General features: G+C 47.3%; 7 protein-coding genes and 1 pseudogene across 8 annotated transcripts; 7 read left to right on the forward strand and 1 right to left on the reverse strand.

The window, feature by feature from the left end:
* Window positions 1-558: 558 nt before the first annotated feature.
* On the forward strand, window positions 559-1820 carry LOC6615861. The gene is made up of 3 exons (XM_032726708.1): window positions 559-834; window positions 1239-1563; window positions 1629-1820. The coding sequence occupies exons 1-3, from the start codon at window positions 690-692 to the stop codon at window positions 1690-1692; spliced, it is 534 nt and encodes a 177-aa protein (XP_032582599.1). The 5' UTR covers window positions 559-689; the 3' UTR covers window positions 1693-1820.
* A 794-nt stretch (window positions 1821-2614) lies between these two features.
* LOC116802342 lies at window positions 2615-3364 on the forward strand (annotated as a pseudogene).
* Window positions 3365-4171: 807 nt separating this feature from the next.
* Window positions 4172-4919, forward strand: LOC6621122. Its single transcript, XM_032726709.1, has 3 exons — window positions 4172-4264; window positions 4322-4640; window positions 4725-4919. Exons 2-3 carry the CDS (start codon window positions 4330-4332, stop codon window positions 4786-4788), a joined length of 375 nt encoding a protein of 124 aa, XP_032582600.1. The 5' UTR covers window positions 4172-4264; window positions 4322-4329; the 3' UTR covers window positions 4789-4919.
* An 810-nt stretch (window positions 4920-5729) lies between these two features.
* LOC6621270 lies at window positions 5730-6479 on the forward strand. Its single transcript, XM_002045412.2, has 3 exons — window positions 5730-5822; window positions 5880-6198; window positions 6283-6479. Exons 2-3 carry the CDS (start codon window positions 5888-5890, stop codon window positions 6344-6346), a joined length of 375 nt encoding a protein of 124 aa, XP_002045448.2. The 5' UTR covers window positions 5730-5822; window positions 5880-5887; the 3' UTR covers window positions 6347-6479.
* A 794-nt stretch (window positions 6480-7273) lies between these two features.
* LOC6621271 lies at window positions 7274-8024 on the forward strand. Its single transcript, XM_002045414.2, has 3 exons — window positions 7274-7366; window positions 7424-7742; window positions 7827-8024. Exons 2-3 carry the CDS (start codon window positions 7432-7434, stop codon window positions 7888-7890), a joined length of 375 nt encoding a protein of 124 aa, XP_002045450.2. The 5' UTR covers window positions 7274-7366; window positions 7424-7431; the 3' UTR covers window positions 7891-8024.
* Window positions 7958-14648, reverse strand: LOC6615864. 2 transcript variants are annotated; one of them, XM_002040198.2, is made up of 6 exons: window positions 14541-14647; window positions 12101-14476; window positions 11395-12038; window positions 10969-11331; window positions 10353-10913; window positions 9944-10129 (listed from the first exon to the last, which is right to left on the reverse strand). In XM_002040198.2, the coding sequence occupies exons 1-6, from the start codon at window positions 14554-14556 to the stop codon at window positions 9968-9970; spliced, it is 4122 nt and encodes a 1373-aa protein (XP_002040234.2). In that variant the 5' UTR covers window positions 14557-14647; the 3' UTR covers window positions 9944-9967. The 2 variants fall into 2 exon arrangements, with proteins under 2 accessions (XP_032582568.1, XP_002040234.2); XM_032726677.1 differs by lacking the exons at window positions 9944-10129; window positions 10353-10913 and adding an exon at window positions 7958-8529 and having other exon boundaries at window positions 11248-11331; window positions 14541-14648.
* LOC6615862 lies at window positions 8832-9579 on the forward strand. The gene is made up of 3 exons (XM_002040196.2): window positions 8832-8924; window positions 8982-9300; window positions 9385-9579. The coding sequence occupies exons 2-3, from the start codon at window positions 8990-8992 to the stop codon at window positions 9446-9448; spliced, it is 375 nt and encodes a 124-aa protein (XP_002040232.2). The 5' UTR covers window positions 8832-8924; window positions 8982-8989; the 3' UTR covers window positions 9449-9579.
* Window positions 14649-15056: 408 nt separating the features above from the next.
* Window positions 15057-17777, forward strand: LOC6615865 (ATP-binding cassette sub-family B member 10, mitochondrial). The gene is made up of 6 exons (XM_032726697.1): window positions 15057-15429; window positions 15489-15695; window positions 15914-16116; window positions 16183-16464; window positions 16525-17268; window positions 17342-17777. The coding sequence occupies exons 1-6, from the start codon at window positions 15057-15059 to the stop codon at window positions 17609-17611; spliced, it is 2079 nt and encodes a 692-aa protein (XP_032582588.1). The 3' UTR covers window positions 17612-17777.
* Window positions 17778-17843: the final 66 nt, after the last annotated feature.

The following is a 17843-nucleotide window of genomic DNA, read 5'->3' on the forward strand; positions in this document are numbered from 1 at the left end:
GGAGGACGAGGCCACCCAGAGAAGGCGGCTCGAAAGGAAGAAGGAGCGAATGCAGAGCAAAATCACCCAGAGGAGCAAGGAAACCTTGGCCGATCTCGCGAGATTGGCATTGGTTCGCAAAGAATGAGAGGCGGCCGCCCAGAACCGCTTGGCCGCAAAGAAAGCGGCTGCCGAGACAGCCGCCAGCTCTTACACTTCGCTAAAGAAGATCTTTCCGAAGCTGTCTGAAGACGCGCCACCGGATTTTTAGGGATATAGTCGCAATCCCAAGGTGCATCAGAGAAAGACTCGAGTAATATGAAGTTTAAATCGCAAGCGCTCAAGAAAGCCAGTGCGTCCCCAACTAGCTTCAATTTATTCGAAATCACATCAAATATTACAAAGGGCAAACCCCATTCGCAAATAATGCTATTCCGATGCCATTTAATAGGGATGATGGTGCCTTTTATATTTTCTGATTTTTCCGCCTAACCTTAAATTCGATCGATAGACGATAATAAAATTGATCGCAGTCTTTTGTGGGTATTTTTTCATATGGTAGCACTATTCTAATAAGGCAATATTGTTATAGAAACGGGACCCTTAATAACTGTTAGCCTGAAAATTAGGAAACCTGAAAGAAAGTATTTTCAATTGGTATTTCAGGACGTTCCTATCCGATCTGCCGAGCAATCTGCCAGTATCTCATCATGGAGAACCAGGTCCGCAAAAAGGCGGCAAAACGATCGCGATCAGCGGATGGCGACGCCAACAACAATCTCACGCAGCGGAAGGTATTTGTGAACCAGAAAATGAGTGACTCCCGCGATCCTCGGAAGATGAAGGAGGTCCATGGTATGTAAATTGCTCCACTTGCACCAACTTACCAGCTCGCCTTCCTGTATTCGAGGAGGAGAGTGGAGAGAGTGCAGCTATGCTGGACTTGTTGTTGCTCAATGTCCAGGTCAGTTTAGTTTCAACAGTTTGCACAGTTAGATGCGAGAACAAAAATTGCTATAATAGGAAAATTCCAATTGGAAGTAAGAATCGATAGGAAACTAAGCGAAATATGATTTTTTGAATTTTGCCAGCTAGTTGCCTGCGTTCGGTCTCGCTGACCTCAAACAAATCAAGTAAATATTCCTTTGTTGCTGTTCTTTTGCACGTCCCATCGAAGCTGATGGGACAGCGGCGTCCTTGAAGTGTCTAACCCCGAACTGGATTTGCTTCTGAACTCCAATTTGCTATTTATTTCGCAGAGAAAACAATCAAAATGCTTTTCGATGGCGCAGCCGGCAATGGCCAGGGTACGGACCAGAATGCCCTTAACCCATTGGGACAAGGCCAGGAGGAGCGCGCCCTATGCGAACAGTACTATCTACTTGGCGATGGTTCCATCGTTCTGCGCAACCTTCGCACCGACTTGTCCAATCCGCGCATGGAGTGCCATAAGTCGCGCTGCTGCCAGCGCCAAACGCTCATCCACGACATATGCGTCAACTGCGTGATGGATCTCTGCGAGGAGTGCGGCTACTCCTGCGGCGAGTGCTCTAGGTTCATTTGCCGCAGCTGCGTGACTTTATTGTGAGTTAAGTCCTAGCATCCCCTTTTGTTTGAAAATCAATCGAAAATCATCATCTTATTTCCAGTGGCAATCGAGTTGAAAAAGAGAAGGATCCGCTGTGCGAGCACTGCCAAATGTTCTTCAGCTAGGGCTTCACACAATCAAGCACTCATAAGCTCGCGGTGCTTGTTAAATATTAAGTTCTGAAGCAGTACAAATGTGGAACGACTCAATGTCAAATGTATTACTCCTTAAATAATATAGAGCCATATACTTCTTAACACTAAACAAAAATCTTTGATCTATTCTTCGGAATGCTGGGAACCTTGAATTTTGAACAGTGTCGTGGGCCTTTCGGTTGCCACCATTTGGCGAATGGTGAAGATAAGCAGGAAGGGCGCGACTCTCTTCACGGACAGTGCCTGCCATCACAGTAGCCAGTTTCAGACCCAAGTCCGCCAAACCATCCAGCTCCGTTTCACTTATGTCCTGTGTCTGCTTTCTTTCCAACCGATAGCCAACGATGGCCTGGATGAGATCCTGGCACAAGGCACTGAGCTGGGCTGCTCGGTCTGACATCAGGTTACTGTGTTGTTTTAAGAGCTGCCAACTGCCGCCATGTCTGATCGAGTGCTTGATGTCTACATCCACAATGCTGCCGAGAAGGCAATCCATGGACTCTCCTATTCAGTGCTGAACTGGAGAAAGTGTCGCCCACCTCAATGTCTGTATTCAATTGCCTCCAATAGCTGCTTAACACGAACTCTATCTCATCCGGATCCAAATGCAAAGATCCGTGGCGCGCAGAGTTCAGTCCAGTTCAGTTTAAACCGTTAGACACGGGAAAAAAAATGGAGCAAAGCAGCGGCCATTAATTTAGGGAGATAACCACACGAAGAGATTGGCAAGAAACTCCTATAGTGTTCATAAACTCGCAATTGGAAGTGATTATCGATAGGAAACTAATCGATTTTTGCCATTTTGTATAAGGTCCTGAGCTTGTTGCCCGCGATCGGTCTCACTATTTTACTGTCATTGTAATTTGGAAATCTTAAGCGTTCTGATTGCACTTTTCGCTGACCTCAAACGAATTAAGTAAATATTCTTTGGTTGCTGTTCTTTTGCACGTCCCATCGAAGCTGATGGGGGAGCGGCGTCCTTGAAGTGACTAACCTCGAACTGGCTTTGCTCCTGAACTCCAATTTTCTATTTATTTCGCAGAGAAAACTATGAAAATGCTTTTCAATGGCGCAACCGGCAATGGGCAGCAGGGTCAGGACCAGAATGCCCTGAATCCATTGGGACAAGGCCAGGAGGAGACCGCTCTATTCGAACAGTACTATCTACTTGGCGATGGTTCCATCGGTCTGCGAAACCATTCCATCAACTTGTCCAATCCGTCCCTGAAATCGCGTTGCTGCCAGCTCCCAACGCTCATCCACGACATATGCGTCAACTGCGTGATGGATCTCTGCGAGGAGTGTGGCTACTCCTGCGGCGAGTGCTCCAAGTTCATTTGCCGCACTGCGTGACTTTATTGTGAGTTAAGTATTAAAAAAAAGCATCCTCCTTGGGAACCCCTTTTGTTTGAAAATCAATCGAAAATCATCATATTATTTCCAGTGGCAATCGAGTTGAAGAAGAGGACGATCCGCTGTGCGAGCTCTGCCAGATGTTCTTCAGCTAGGGCTTCACACAATCAAGCACTCATAAGCTCACGGTGCTTGTTAAATATTAAGTTCTGAAGCAGTGTACACATTTGGGACTACTCAAAGTCAAATGTATTACTCCTTAAATAATATAGAGTCATATACTTCTTAACACGAAACAAAAATCTTTGATCTATTCTTCGGAATGCTGGGAACCTTGAATTTTGAACAGCGTCGTGGGCCGTTCGGTTGTCACCATTTGGCGAATGGTGAAGATAAGCAGGAAGGGCGCGACTCTCTTCACGGACAGTGCCTGCGTGGCGCTCACTGTGGCCATCACAGTAGCCAGTTTCAGACCCAAGTCCGCCAAACCATCCAGCTCCGTTTCACTTATGTCCTGTGTCTGCTTTCTTTCCGCCCGATAGCCAACGATGGCCTGGATGAGATCCTGGCACAGGGCACTGAGCTGGGCTGCTCGGTCTGACATCAGGTTACTGTGTTGTTTTAAGAGCTGCCAACTGCCGCCATGTCTGATCGAGTGCTTGATGTCTACATCCACAATGCTGCCGAGAAGGCAATCCATGGACTCTCCTATTCAGTGCTGAACTGGAGAAAGTGTCGCCCACCTCAATGTCTGTATTCAATTGCCTCCAATAGCTGCTTAACACGAACTCTATCTCATCCGGATCCAAATGCAAAGATCCGTGGCGCGCAGAGTTCAGTCCAGTTCAGTTTAAACCGTTAGACACGGGAAAAAAAATGGAGCAAAGCAGCGGCCATTAATTTAGGGAGATAACCCCACGAAGAGATTGGCAAGAAACTCCTATAGTGTTCATAAACTCGCAATTGGAAGTGATTATCGATAGGAAACTAATCGATTTTTGCCATTTTGTATAAGGTCCTGAGCTTGTTGCCCGCGATCGGTCTCACTATTTTACTGTCATTGTAATTTGGAAATCTTAAGCGTTCTGATTGCACTTTTCGCTGACCTCAAACGAATTAAGTAAATATTCTTTGGTTGCTGTTCTTTTGCACGTCCCATCGAAGCTGATGGGGGAGCGGCGTCCTTGAAGTGACTAACCTCGAACTGGCTTTGCTCCTGAACTCCAATTTTCTATTTATTTCGCAGAGAAAACTATGAAAATGCTTTTCAATGGCGCAACCGGCAATGGGCAGCAGGGTCAGGACCAGAATGCCCTGAATCCATTGGGACAAGGCCAGGAGGAGACCGCTCTATTCGAACAGTACTATCTACTTGGCGATGGTTCCATCGGTCTGCGAAACCATTCCATCAACTTGTCCAATCCGTCCCTGAAATCGCGTTGCTGCCAGCTCCCAACGCTCATCCACGACATATGCGTCAACTGCGTGATGGATCTCTGCGAGGAGTGTGGCTACTCCTGCGGCGAGTGCTCCAAGTTCATTTGCCGCAACTGCGTGACTTTATTGTGAGTTAAGTATTAAAAAAAAGCATCCTCCTTGGGAACCCCTTTTGTTTGAAAATCAATCGAAAATCATCATATTATTTCCAGTGGCAATCGAGTTGAAGAAGAGGACGATCCGCTGTGCGAGCTCTGCCAGATGTTCTTCAGCTAGGGCTTCACACAATCAAGCACTCATAAGCTCACGGTGCTTGTTAAATATTAAGTTCTGAAGCAGTGTACACATTTGGGACGACTCAAAGTCAAATGTATTACTCCTTAAATAATATAGAGTCATATACTTCTTAACACGAAACAAAAATCTTTGATCTATTCTTCGGAATGCTGGGAACCTTGAATTTTGAACAGCGTCGTGGGCCGTTCGGTTGTCACCATTTGGCGAATGGTGAAGATAAGCAGGAAGGGCGCGACTCTCTTCACGGACAGTGCCTGCGTGGCGCTCACTGTGGCCATCACAGTAGCCAGTTTCAGACCCAAGTCCGCCAAACCATCCAGCTCCGTTTCACTTATGTCCTGTGTCTGCTTTCTTTCCGCCCGATAGCCAACGATGGCCTGGATGAGATCCTGGCACGGGGCACTGAGCTGGGCTACTCGGTCTGACATCAGGTTACTGTGTTGTTTTAAGAGCTGCCAACTGCCGCCATGTCTGATCGAGTGCTTGATGTCTACATCCACAATGCTGCCGAGAAGGCAATCCATGGACTCTCCTATTCAGTGCTGAACTGGAGAAAGTGTCGCCCACCTCAATGTCTGTATTCAATTGCCTCCAATAGCTGCTTAACACGAACTCTATCTCATCCGGATCCAAAATGCAAAGATCCGTGGCGCGCAGAGTTCAGTCCAGTTCAGTTTAAACCGTTAGACACGGGAAAAAAATGGAGCAAAGCAGCGGCCATTAATTTAGGGAGATAACCCCACGAAGAGATTGGCAAGAAACTCCTATAGTGTTCATAAACTCGCAATTGGAAGTGATTATCGATAGGAAACTAATCGATTTTTGCCATTTTGTATAAGGTCCTGAGCTTGTTGCCCGCGATCGGTCTCACTATTTTACTGTCATTGTAATTTGGTAATCTTAAGCGTTCTGATTGCACTTTTCGCTGACCTCAAACGAATTAAGTAAATATTCTTTGGTTGCTGTTCTTTTGCACGTCCCATCGAAGCTGATGGGGGAGCGGCGTCCTTGAAGTGACTAACCTCGAATTGGCTTTGCTCCTGAACTCCAATTTTCTATTTATTTCGCAGAGAAAACTATGAAAATGCTTTTCAATGGCGCAACCGGCAATGGGCAGCAGGGTCAGGACCAGAATGCCCTGAATCCATTGGGACAAGGCCAGGAGGAGACCGCTCTATTCGAACAGTACTATCTACTTGGCGATGGTTCCATCGGTCTGCGAAACCATTCCATCAACTTGTCCAATCCGTCCCTGAAATCGCGTTGCTGCCAGCTCCCAACGCTCATCCACGACATATGCGTCAACTGCGTGATGGATCTCTGCGAGGAGTGTGGCTACTCCTGCGGCGAGTGCTCCAAGTTCATTTGCCGCAACTGCGTGACTTTATTGTGAGTTAAGTATTAAAAAGAAGCATCCTCCTTGGGAACCCCTTTTGTTTGAAAATCAATCGAAAATCATCATATTATTTCCAGTGGCAATCGAGTTGAAGAAGAGGACGATCCGCTGTGCGAGCTCTGCCAGATGTTCTTCAGCTAGGGCTTCACACAATCAAGCACTCATAAGCTCACGGTGCTTGTTAAATATTAAGTTCTGAAGCAGTGTACACATTTGGGACGACTCAAAGTCAAATGTATTACTCCTTAAATAATATAGAGTCATATACTTCTTATCTTTGATCTATTCTTCGGAATGCTGGGAACCTTGAATTTTGAACAGCGTCGTGGGCCGTTCGGTTGTCACCATTTGGCGAATAGTGAAGATAAGCAGGAAGGGCGCGACTCTCTTCACGGCCAGTGCCTGCGTGGCGCTCACTGTGGCCATCACAGTAGCCAGTTTCAGACCCAAGTCCGCCAAACCATCCAGCTCCGTTTCACTTATGTCCTGTGTCTGCTTTCTTTCCGCCCGATAGCCAACGATGGCCTGGATGAGATCCTGGCACGGGGCACTGAGCTGGGCTACTCGGTCTGACATCAGGTTACTGTGTTGTTTTAAGAGCTGCCAACTGCCGCCATGTCTGATCGAGTGCTTGATGTCTACATCCACAATGCTGCCGAGAAGGCAATCCATGGACTCTCCTATCCAGTGCTGAACTGGAGAAAGTGTCGCCCACCTCAATGTCTGTATTCAATTGCCTCTAATAGCTGCTTAACACGAACTCTATCTCATCCGGATCCAAATGCAAAGATCCGTGGCGCGCAGAGTTCAGTCCAGTTCAGTTTAAACCGTTAGACACGGGGAAAAAAATGGAGCAAAGCAGCGGCCATTAATTTAGGGAGATAACCCCACGAAGAGATTGGCAAGAAACTCCTATAGTGTTCATAAACTCGCAATTGGAAGTGATTATCGATAGGAAACTAATCGATTTTTGCCATTTTGTATAAGGTCCTGAGCTTGTTGCCCGCGATCGGTCTCACTATTTTACTGTCATTGTAATTTGGAAATCTTAAGCGTTCTGATTGCACTTTTCGCTGACCTCAAACGAATTAAGTAAATATTCTTTGGTTGCTGTTCTTTTGCACGTCCCATCGAAGCTGATGGGGGAGCGGCGTCCTTGAAGTGACTAACCTCGAACTGGCTTTGCTCCTGAACTCCAATTTTCTATTTATTTCGCAGAGAAAACTATGAAAATGCTTTTCAATGGCGCAACCGGCAATGGGCAGCAGGGTCAGGACCAGAATGCCCTGAATCCATTGGGACAAGGCCAGGAGGAGACCGCTCTATTCGAACAGTACTATCTACTTGGCGATGGTTCCATCGGTCTGCGAAACCATTCCATCAACTTGTCCAATCCGTCCCTGAAATCGCGTTGCTGCCAGCTCCCAACGCTCATCCACGACATATGCGTCAACTGCGTGATGGATCTCTGCGAGGAGTGTGGCTACTCCTGCGGCGAGTGCTCCAAGTTCATTTGCCGCAACTGCGTGACTTTATTGTGAGTTAAGTATTAAAAAAAAGCATCCTCCTTGGGAACCCCTTTTGTTTGAAAATCAATCGAAAATCATCATATTATTTCCAGTGGCAATCGAGTTGAAGAAGAGGACGATCCGCTGTGCGAGCTCTGCCAGATGTTCTTCAGCTAGGGCTTCACACAATCAAGCACTCATAAGCTCACGGTGCTTGTTAAATATTAAGTTCTGAAGCAGTGTACACATTTGGGACTACTCAAAGTCAAATGTATTACTCCTTAAATAATATAGAGTCATATACTTCTTAACACGAAACAAAAATCTTTGATCTATTCTTCGGAATGCTGGGAACCTTGAATTTTGAACAGCGTCGTGGGCCGTTCGGTTGTCACCATTTGGCGAATGGTGAAGATAAGCAGGAAGGGCGCGACTCTCTTCACGGACAGTGCCTGCGTGGCGCTCACTGTGGCCATCACAGTAGCCAGTTTCAGACCCAAGTCCGCCAAACCATCCAGCTCCGTTTCACTTATGTCCTGTGTCTGCTTTCTTTCCGCCCGATAGCCAACGATGGCCTGGATGAGATCCTGGCAAAGGGCACTGAGCTGGGCTGCTCGGTCTGACATCAGGTTACTGTGTTGTTTTAAGAGCTGCCAACTGCCGCCATGTCTGATCGAGTGCTTGATGTCTACATCCACAATGCTGCCGAGAAGGCAATCCATGGACTCTCCTATTCAGTGCTGAACTGGAGAAAGTGTCGCCCACCTCAATGTCTGTATTCAATTGCCTCCAATAGCTGCTTAACACGAACTCTATCTCATCCGGATCCAAATGCAAAGATCCGTGGCGCGCAGAGTTCAGTCCAGTTCAGTTTAAACCGTTAGACACGGGGAAAAAAATGGAGCAAAGCAGCGGCCATTAATTTAGGGAGATAACCCCACGAAGAGATTGGCAAGAAACTCCTATAGTGTTCATAAACTCGCAATTGGAAGTGATTATCGATAGGAAACTAATCGATTTTTGCCATTTTGTATAAGGTCCTGAGCTTGTTGCCCGCGATCGGTCTCACTATTTTACTGTCATTGTAATTTGGAAATCTTAAGCGTTCTGATTGCACTTTTCGCTGACCTCAAACGAATTAAGTAAATATTCTTTGGTTGCTGTTCTTTTGCACGTCCCATCGAAGCTGATGGGGGAGCGGCGTCCTTGAAGTGACTAACCTCGAACTGGCTTTGCTCCTGAACTCCAATTTTCTATTTATTTCGCAGAGAAAACTATGAAAATGCTTTTCAATGGCGCAACCGGCAATGGGCAGCAGGGTCAGGACCAGAATGCCCTGAATCCATTGGGACAAGGCCAGGAGGAGACCGCTCTATTCGAACAGTACTATCTACTTGGCGATGGTTCCATCGGTCTGCGAAACCATTCCATCAACTTGTCCAATCCGTCCCTGAAATCGCGTTGCTGCCAGCTCCCAACGCTCATCCACGACATATGCGTCAACTGCGTGATGGATCTCTGCGAGGAGTGTGGCTACTCCTGCGGCGAGTGCTCCAAGTTCATTTGCCGCAACTGCGTGACTTTATTGTGAGTTAAGTATTAAAAAGAAGCATCCTCCTTGGGAACCCCTTTTGTTTGAAAATCAATCGAAAATCATCATATTATTTCCAGTGGCAATCGAGTTGAAGAAGAGGACGATCCGCTGTGCGAGCTCTGCCAGATGTTCTTCAGCTAGGGCTTCACACAATCAAGCACTCATAAGCTCACGGTGCTTGTTAAATATTAAGTTCTGAAGCAGTGTACACATTTGGGACGACTCAAAGTCAAATGTATTACTCCTTAAATAATATAGAGTCATATACTTCTTAACACGAAACAAAAATCTTTGATCTATTCTTCGGAATGCTGGGAACCTTGAATTTTGAACAGCGTCGTGGGCCGTTCGGTTGTCACCATTTGGCGAATGGTGAAGATAAGCAGGAAGGGCGCGACTCTCTTCACGGCCAGTGCCTGCGTGGCGCTCACTGTAGCCATCACAGTAGCCAGTTTCAGACCAAAGTCCGCCAAACCATCCAGCTCCGTTTCACTTATGTCCTGTGTTTGCTTTCTTTCCACACGATAGCCAACAATGTCAAATTTGTGACAACTCAATTCACATAGGGCAATCATTTTTATATATATTTTTAAAAATGTGGAATTTTACATAAATATAAAAAAAAAATGTACAGGTGTACTCCCCGTTCCTCGTCTCTACCTACACCTTGCCCCTGAATTTGTGGTACTTCTCGTGATCCTTCACCAATCCTTCGTACATCCTGGCCCCGGCCTCATTGCTGGAGCGTAGGATGAAGTGTCCGGCACGGTGATCGCAAATCCCTATCAGTTCATGGCACACGCGCACTATGTGGACTTTGATCTGGGGGAAAATCGTATTATTAGTCAAGGCCTACTATAAAAATATATCTACTACGTGAACGTGTTCGTAGAATAAAAAAAATTAATGTATTACTCTTGAAAGAATATAAAACTATATACTTCTTAACACGAAACAAAAATCTTTGATCTATTCTGCGGAATGCTGGGAATATTGAATTTTGACTTTGAATTGGCCAATGTCGTTCCCTTAACGTAAAACCAACCTTTTCGAACAGCGTCGTGGGCCTTTCGGTTGCCACCATTTGGCGAATGGTGAAGATAAGCAGGAAGGGCGCGACTCTCTTCACGGCCAGTGCCTGCGTGGCGCTCACTGTGGCCATCACAGTAGCCAGTTTCAGACCCAAGTCCGCCAAACCATCCAGCTCCGTTTCACTTATGTCCTGTGTCTGCTTTCTTTCCGCCCGATAGCCAACGATGGCCTGGATGAGATCCTGGCACAGGGCACTGAGCTGGGCTGCTCGGTCTGACATCAGGTTACTGTGTTGTTTTAACAGCACAATCAGGTTGTCTGTGAGTGCACTATACAGATCCACAAAGTGCTGCCAACTGCCGCCGTGTCTGATCAAGTGCTTGATGTCTACATCCAACATGCTGCCGAGAAGGCAATCCAGGGATTCTCCTGTGAGAGGGACCGTACGATTTCCGGCCAGATTGCGCTGGGCCTCCAGGAGTCGAAGGGCATGACCAGAATATGCCAAGTCTTTGGGTTCCGGTAGGCGCAGTGCAACACTCACACTGATCACCTCGAAATGCTCATTAAGCATCTAAAGAGAACATTATTAACTAGGGAACAAAGACAAGGTGCTGGGGAAGACTCACCGCTCCCTTCACGCTGCTTAACGAGCATTTGGCAAAGAGAGCCAAAAGGGTTAGCACATTCTGGAGCGCCGTGTGCTGCGTTTGCGACGCAGGGCGTGCCATTTGCTCCACTTGTGAGGAAAGACGGCGCAGGAGCAGTAGGAAATCCTCGTTAGTCTTATAGCCAATGATCAGCTTAATGGCCGGCTCCAGACAATCCAGTGCTGAACTGGAGAAAGTGTCGCCCACCTCAATGTCTGTATTCAATTGCCTCCAATAGCTGCTTAACACGAACTCTATCTCGTCCGGATCCAAATGCAAACGCTGACGATGGGTGAGCGCCACATTCAGCAAGCGTATCGCATTAGCATCGCGATAGTTCAACTAAAAATATAGAAATATTATTGGTTGGTTTGTTTAATACTTCTAACCACGAAAAGCACCCACCGAGTGACCAATGTATATTTTACAAATACGTCGGAAGTTTTCATCTATGGGTTGCAGGTGCTTCCGCTTTCCATTGTCCTCCTCCCCCTGAACCTTCGCTGTCTCTGGATCCTTATTTTTCTTTTTTGGCTCGGCCTTCGTTTTCTCTGAACTCTCCGACTCCTTTTTCTTTTGCTGCTCTTCCCGCTCCTGCCTGACCACGCTATTGATGCAATTGCTCACGTAAGTTGCATAACCTGATAGCGTGCTATCCACGAACTCCTTGTAAGCAGATGCCTCCTTGTTCTTGGAGCGAAACTTGTGAGTCACCATTTCGCCATAGATCTCAATAAGTGGCTGTAGCTGGCTTTGCAATCGCCTGCCCTGAGCTCCAGTTACACTGCTAAGTGTTTCGATGGCCAGCAGCAAAAGACGACGCTCTTCCGCTGGCAATTTGTTTAACACAGCCAGTTGATCCTTAAAGAAGCCCGTGCAACTTGCAAGAAATGCTTCACTACCGGCACCCTGCCGGCGAATGCAACGGGCAAAAAGTGTTTCGTAGAAGCTCCAACCCGTCTTCGTGCTGGTGGGGATAAGGTGAAGCAGTTCGCTAAGCTGCGGGAAGTAGCTGCATATGGGAAGCGGATGGCCAAAATGCATAAGATCTGCCAGCAAGTAGTTTATCCAACAAATTAGTTTGAAGTATAATTTCGATTAAAGTATTTACCTATTAGTAGTTCCAGAATCTGATTGGCATTCTCCTCCTGATGGCTAAGACTGAGATCCCTGTATAGAACAAAGATCACCAGCCAAAGGCGCGATCGAATGTTACGGGGCAACTGAGCCAATGGCAGGCCATGCAGAGTCTCGACCAGGACCTGGGCCGGGGGCAAATGCAAGTCAATTTCCACCGACGCGTTATCCCTTAGGAATTGCGTCAGCGAGTTCTCCTCCACCTGCCCTTCCAGATTCAGTTTGACCAATAGTGACCCCTTTGCCTTGGCTTCTTTGGCCTCTGCTCCATATTCCTTAAGCAACTGCAATGTAAGCACCTCAATGCTCTCCGAATCATTTTGTTGGGCTTCCAAGCTTTGATTATGTTTCCTTTGATGCAAACGGAGCAGCTTCTGGGGTCTGGATAGGCGAAAGAGTTGATGCAATGGGACTAACTCAGCCAGGGCATCCGAACAATTGGCTACCCTTTGGTCCTTCAACAACCAACCACTCTCAACAAGCTGCAGCTCCAAACGCTGCAATCTCTGCCGGCAGCAGCTCTTGCCGAAGTTGTACACCCTTTGCTGGATCAATGTCCACTCGGCGGTGGGCAGGAAACCCCTTAGCTGCACTGGCCGCTGGCTGGCGGGGAAACCATCTGGCCAGTAGTACGCCAATAGAAGCTCTAAGCCGCTGGCTCGCTCAGTGCACTCCAGAAAGGCATTCATAAGCCGGCGGTTGTGCTCCTGGCGTAGTAAAAGCCGTCCAAACTGCTCCAGGACCTGGCAAGTGTGCTGTAGTTGTTGCTCCACTTGCAGATGATAAAGTTGCACTTGCTCAGCCAGCCGAGTGCCGTTTAAATATTGGCAAAGCAGCGCGACATGCAGTTCGCGAGCAAAGTCCAGGTTTTCGGGCAGGACTTCTTTCGGGTGATCCTCCTCAAGCAGTTCCGCGAAGGAATGCAACAGGGTTTTCCAAATCACCAGAGAGGATTTGCTCATCAGGTTGCTAATTAAACGAGTGAAAGCCACACCGGCTGAGTGACTTGGCCACGTTTGGCACAGCTGCTTGAAAGCGTCATTGGCCGAAGGAGCTGTGGCTAAAGGGATTCTATTAAAAATTTTTCCTAAAAAGCGCTCCTCCAACTGATGGCCTTTAGCTTCAATCATTTTAGAGTCTTGGGTGCGTCGCTTCTTAGCTTCGTTAGGGGGAACATCCAAAGTGTACTTTCCCAACCATGCTCCTAGGACCTTGAGGAGATTGATGACGAACCGCTCTGCGCGACTAAGGCGGCGAAACATGTCCAGCAGTAGGATAAGGTACTCCGAATACAGCTCCTCCACCTGGGCATTCTCCTTGGGTGTCGTGAGCATCCAAACGGTTATCTGGTAAACACTCTGCTCCAGCAGGAGAGGATTATACCGCAACGCAGAGCAGAGAAGTATTAAAACCTCTTTTAAATTGGACTTCTTGTACTCTCGCACCAAGCGGAGCAGCTGATCAGAAACATATGCAAACGCGGTGATCGACAAATTTTCCATTTCAAACTGCAGGGATACATTGTATTTACGCAGTGACATTAGGAAATGGGCGGCCAGTTGAAGCGATGACTGCGATAATGCCTCTGTGTTAAATATACACGGTAAAATGGTGCTGATATTAGCTGTTTGGAAGCGATTGTTCAGGACACTAGCCTCCAAAAGGATCAAGCTGACATGCAGCGGAAAGTCCTTAATCCGTGTGATGCCAAACTCCGCCTTGATTTGCTTTTCCAGCTCGGCCAGTTCGTCTAGGCATGGAGTTTTTAAGGTCAGATGCAGCTCTACAAGAGGACGAACAGTTTTGGAATTGTACTCTTCTAACAGCTTTTCAGGCTCCTGAGAGCGGCGAACCATCTCTGCCAGCTGCTTGATCACAGGAACTACAAACTCTGCATCCCAGTGGTCTTGGCTCTCATTCCGATCATTGTTATCCTTGCGAAGTTCGACGCACTTTTGATGGCATCTGAACAGGCTGCCATAGCATTCGAATAGAAGCTTGTTGCTGGACCGCAGGGCATCCTGGAGCACCTCAGAACTGAGAACCATGGGCAGGACTTCCAGTGCCGACTCGTTTGCGTTCTTCTCCCGGGAGACAATCTCGTACAGAGCGTGGATCAGCTGGCATTTCGTCGTCTGAGTAACCCAGCCAGGCTGCGCCCTCAGGCTCAAGAAATCCTTGAGTTGCTGGAAGGGTACATCCTTGCACCCACCCAATGATTTCGCCAGCCAGTCGGCGATGATCTCGTACTTATTGAGGTAGGGGAACTCCACGGACTGCCATACCTTCAGAGCGAACTCAACACGTGCCGCGAACGGCTTGTTCGTTTCCGTCAGCCAGGACTTCAGCGCTGTGAATAGACGTGCGGGAACTCACTGACCTGGTCCATCGGAACGGTATTATAAGGCACTTACCCTCGCCTGTGTCCATGTTGCTTCGTCCAGTGAAGTACTAAGAAAATGCAATCTCAAATCCGAATTTACTTCACTGCGGCACGTGCGAAATAAACAAAAAATGTATCGATACACCGATGCGATTTCGATATCGATTTGCGATATGCGTGGGCGCTGTTGTTAAACGGCTGTTGTACCTACGTTAAATCTGGCTATTTTATTGCCGCTACAGGAACACATTTTATTTTGAGTTCTCGGCCCAATTGGATATTAATATGGTCAATAGGTAGCCAGAATACTTCGGTAGCTTTGAAATAAAATACCGACAGATTTGACCAGTGGTGAGAGTTGCTAGAGTTTTTGCTGCATATCTGGACATTTTTAGCTTTTTTGTCAGAGACTCTGCTCGAACAGCTGATCGTCCACCACCGAGGAAGAAGCAGAGCAGCGTTGTAAATTCGTGTTGTTTTTATAATTCGAATCATTTTAAAAAATCTACTGTTTTTTTTTACATTTCTGAATGAGACAAGAATCACAATGCTGTTAAATTGTACGAGGCTCACACACCTCTGCACGACTCTCCGGGTCAGGAAAAGCAGTCAAATAAGGTTGTCCACATCATATAATCACCATTTGGGCAGGTGCCTCCACCAACGAACCGCCCGGTCGCTTCAACACAGCCTTCCACCGCCGAACCGTCACCATAGCTACCTGCATCCAACGCTCCGCATGCCGTGGTGGTGCATGCGACGTGGATTCGCACAGAGCAGCAAGTGGTTAGCCAGGAATGCAAAGGCGGACGCACCAACTTCAGTTGGAGCCGGAATCGTGCCCGCACCCGTAAAAATGGGCAGATCCCAGTACGGTCGCCTGCTCAGCCTGACTAAATCGGAGAAATGGGTGCTGACAGGTTACTAGCATACAACACATTTTGAAATTTCCCAAATCCTTATGTTCTGTATTTCTCAGCGGGCATTGGTTGTCTGGTAGTCTCGTCAGCTATCACCATGTCGGTTCCTCTGTTCCTGGGCAAAGTCATTGATGTGGTCTTTAATAAATCGGGCATGGATAGCGCAGCCATGGGCAAATTGGGCGAGTACTCGATGCTGCTCTTCGGGGTCTTCGTGCTGGGCGGATTCGCAAACTTTGCCCGCGTCCATCTGTTTGGGAATGCGGGTGAGTGGGATGTATAAAACACATATTAACACATGCTAGCCCTGGAAAGTCAATCGGCCTCATAAAATATGGATATGGATATGGAACTATACCATCTTGGACTGTTTTACATTGTGAAGTAGAATGCGTTTAATTTGACAAAATATTCGCTTTATTCAAACCACAAGTTAAAAGATCCAATTCATATAGGTCTTATGTCTACCTGTTCCTCGTTTCAGCTCTCCGCATAGTGCGCAGTCTTAGATCCAGGCTATACAGATCTATGCTTATGCAGGAGGTGGGTTGGTTCGATACCAAGGGCTCTGGGGAACTGATAAATCGGCTGAGCAACGATACCTTAATGGTGGGCACCTCGTTGAGCCAGAACGTATCGGATGGTCTGCGATCTGTAGCCATGATCGGCGTCGGCACGGGCATGATGGTACGATATAACAAAAAGTGCTTTGCACTGCCCAAAACCTCCTTTTATCCAGTTCTTCCATTGCAGATCTACACCTCCCCCCAGTTGGCTGCCGTGAGTGCCTTGGTGGTTCCCGCGATGGCGGGCATGGCCATCGTGTACGGACGTTATGTAAGGCGGATCACCAAAGTAGAACTAGACAAGTACGCCGAGATTATGAAGTTTGCGGAGGAGCGATTTGGTAATGTTAAAACGGTTAAGACCTTCTGCCGAGAACAACAGGAAGTAGCAGCGTTCGATGGCAAACTGGATGAAGCTCTACAGATTGGCTACAAAGAGACACGTGCCAGAGCAATTTTCTTTGGATTGGTAAGACCTAAAAGAAGGGTACTTAGGAAAATCATAAACATCTATTATCCCTTCTTTCAGACTGGCTTCTGTGGCAACTTCATCATTATTTCAGTGCTGTATTATGGAGGCACCTTGGTATTACAAGACTCGCTGACGATTGGAGCCCTCACAGCCTTCATGCTGTACGCCGGTTATGTGGCCATCTCAATGAATGGGTTGTCCAACTTCTATAGCCAACTGAACAAAGGCATAGGGGCCTCGGAGCGTATTTGGGAGATCCTGGACAGGGAGTGCTCGATACCCATTGACAAAGGTGTCGTGCCGTTGGACAAGCCGCTGGGCGAAGTTGGATTCCAGAATGTATTCTTTTCGTTTCCAACTAGACCTGAATCGGCCGTCCTCACCGACTTTTCGCTAAATTTAATTCCGGGAACAACAACGGCGGTAGTCGGTCGTTCAGGATCTGGAAAGACGACGATAGCTCTGCTAATGCTCCGACTATATGACCCCCAAGGGGGCAAGGTTCATTTGGATGGCATTGATTTGCGAACAGTGAATCCACAGTGGTTGCGAAATAACATTGGTGCTGTCAGTCAGGAGCCGGTGCTCTTCTCGTGCTCCATTCGAGAGAATATTCTGTATGGCGCTAATCCTGGCGAAACACCGAGCCTGGAGCGACTGCAGCAGGTTGTTGAAGATGCAAATGTCAGCCAGTTCACCGACCAACTGCCGGATGGACTAGACACGCTCGTCGGCCAACGGGGAATGATGCTCAGTGGCGGGCAAAAGCAAAGAGTGGCCATTGCCAGGGCTCTAATTAAGGTGGAGTCTATATTCAATTCTTAGTTACTCAATTTACAATTTCCTAAGTGTAAACTTATTCATACCCCTACAGAACCCCTCTATGCTGATTTTAGATGAAGCCACCAGTGCGTTGGACGCCGTTTCGGAAAACCTGGTGCAGAATGCCTTAGACAATCTTATCCAGGGACGCACCGTGCTGACAATTGCCCATCGACTCAGCACAATTCGGAATGCGGATCAAATCGCCGTCTTAAGCGACGGAAAGATTGTAGAGCAGGGCAGATACAACGAGCTTATGGGCATCCAGGAGGGCGTCTTCCGGGAACTGGTGGCCAGCCAAGCATTCGGCAGCCGAAACTAAAAGAGGGTGCGGAATTTAAGATAAGGTGGACTGTACGACTTTAAGTTAGAAGTGAGAACACCGCTGCTATGTGGTGGACCAGCTAGTGCTATTGTTACCGGGATATGTGTTCATAAATCAAATGTTTTTAACTCTTTGTAAAATATACACCGTTGACCATAAGGGAGCCGATGTCTTTTCTTCAAAAAAAAAACATTTCTATGGTATCTTTTGTTGCTTTAAGTGAATACAA

This window comes from Drosophila sechellia, chromosome X (assembly GCF_004382195.2).
Source record: "Drosophila sechellia strain sech25 chromosome X, ASM438219v1, whole genome shotgun sequence".
NCBI lineage: Eukaryota > Metazoa > Arthropoda > Insecta > Diptera > Drosophilidae > Drosophila > Drosophila sechellia.

Coding starts and splice junctions, on each gene's coding strand:
- LOC6615861 (XM_032726708.1), top strand. CDS start 690: ATGGAGAACCAGGTCCGCAAAAAGGCGGCAAAACGATCGCGATCAGCG. Junction 835..1,238: donor GAAGATGAAGGAGGTCCATG/GTATGTAAATTG, acceptor TTTATTTCGCAG/AGAAAACAATCAAAATGCTT. Junction 1,564..1,628: donor CGCAGCTGCGTGACTTTATT/GTGAGTTAAGTC, acceptor TCTTATTTCCAG/TGGCAATCGAGTTGAAAAAG.
- LOC6621122 (XM_032726709.1), top strand. CDS start 4,330: ATGAAAATGCTTTTCAATGGCGCAACCGGCAATGGGCAGCAGGGTCAG. Junction 4,641..4,724: donor CGCAACTGCGTGACTTTATT/GTGAGTTAAGTA, acceptor TATTATTTCCAG/TGGCAATCGAGTTGAAGAAG.
- LOC6621270 (XM_002045412.2), top strand. CDS start 5,888: ATGAAAATGCTTTTCAATGGCGCAACCGGCAATGGGCAGCAGGGTCAG. Junction 6,199..6,282: donor CGCAACTGCGTGACTTTATT/GTGAGTTAAGTA, acceptor TATTATTTCCAG/TGGCAATCGAGTTGAAGAAG.
- LOC6621271 (XM_002045414.2), top strand. CDS start 7,432: ATGAAAATGCTTTTCAATGGCGCAACCGGCAATGGGCAGCAGGGTCAG. Junction 7,743..7,826: donor CGCAACTGCGTGACTTTATT/GTGAGTTAAGTA, acceptor TATTATTTCCAG/TGGCAATCGAGTTGAAGAAG.
- LOC6615862 (XM_002040196.2), top strand. CDS start 8,990: ATGAAAATGCTTTTCAATGGCGCAACCGGCAATGGGCAGCAGGGTCAG. Junction 9,301..9,384: donor CGCAACTGCGTGACTTTATT/GTGAGTTAAGTA, acceptor TATTATTTCCAG/TGGCAATCGAGTTGAAGAAG.
- LOC6615864 (XM_002040198.2), bottom strand. Junction 11,332..11,394: donor AAATATACATTGGTCACTCG/GTGGGTGCTTTT, acceptor CTATATTTTTAG/TTGAACTATCGCGATGCTAA. Junction 10,130..10,352: donor CCACGACGCTGTTCGAAAAG/GTTGGTTTTACG, acceptor ATTTTCCCCCAG/ATCAAAGTCCACATAGTGCG.
- LOC6615865 (XM_032726697.1), top strand. CDS start 15,057: ATGCTGTTAAATTGTACGAGGCTCACACACCTCTGCACGACTCTCCGG. Junction 16,117..16,182: donor GCGTCGGCACGGGCATGATG/GTACGATATAAC, acceptor CTTCCATTGCAG/ATCTACACCTCCCCCCAGTT. Junction 16,465..16,524: donor GAGCAATTTTCTTTGGATTG/GTAAGACCTAAA, acceptor CCCTTCTTTCAG/ACTGGCTTCTGTGGCAACTT.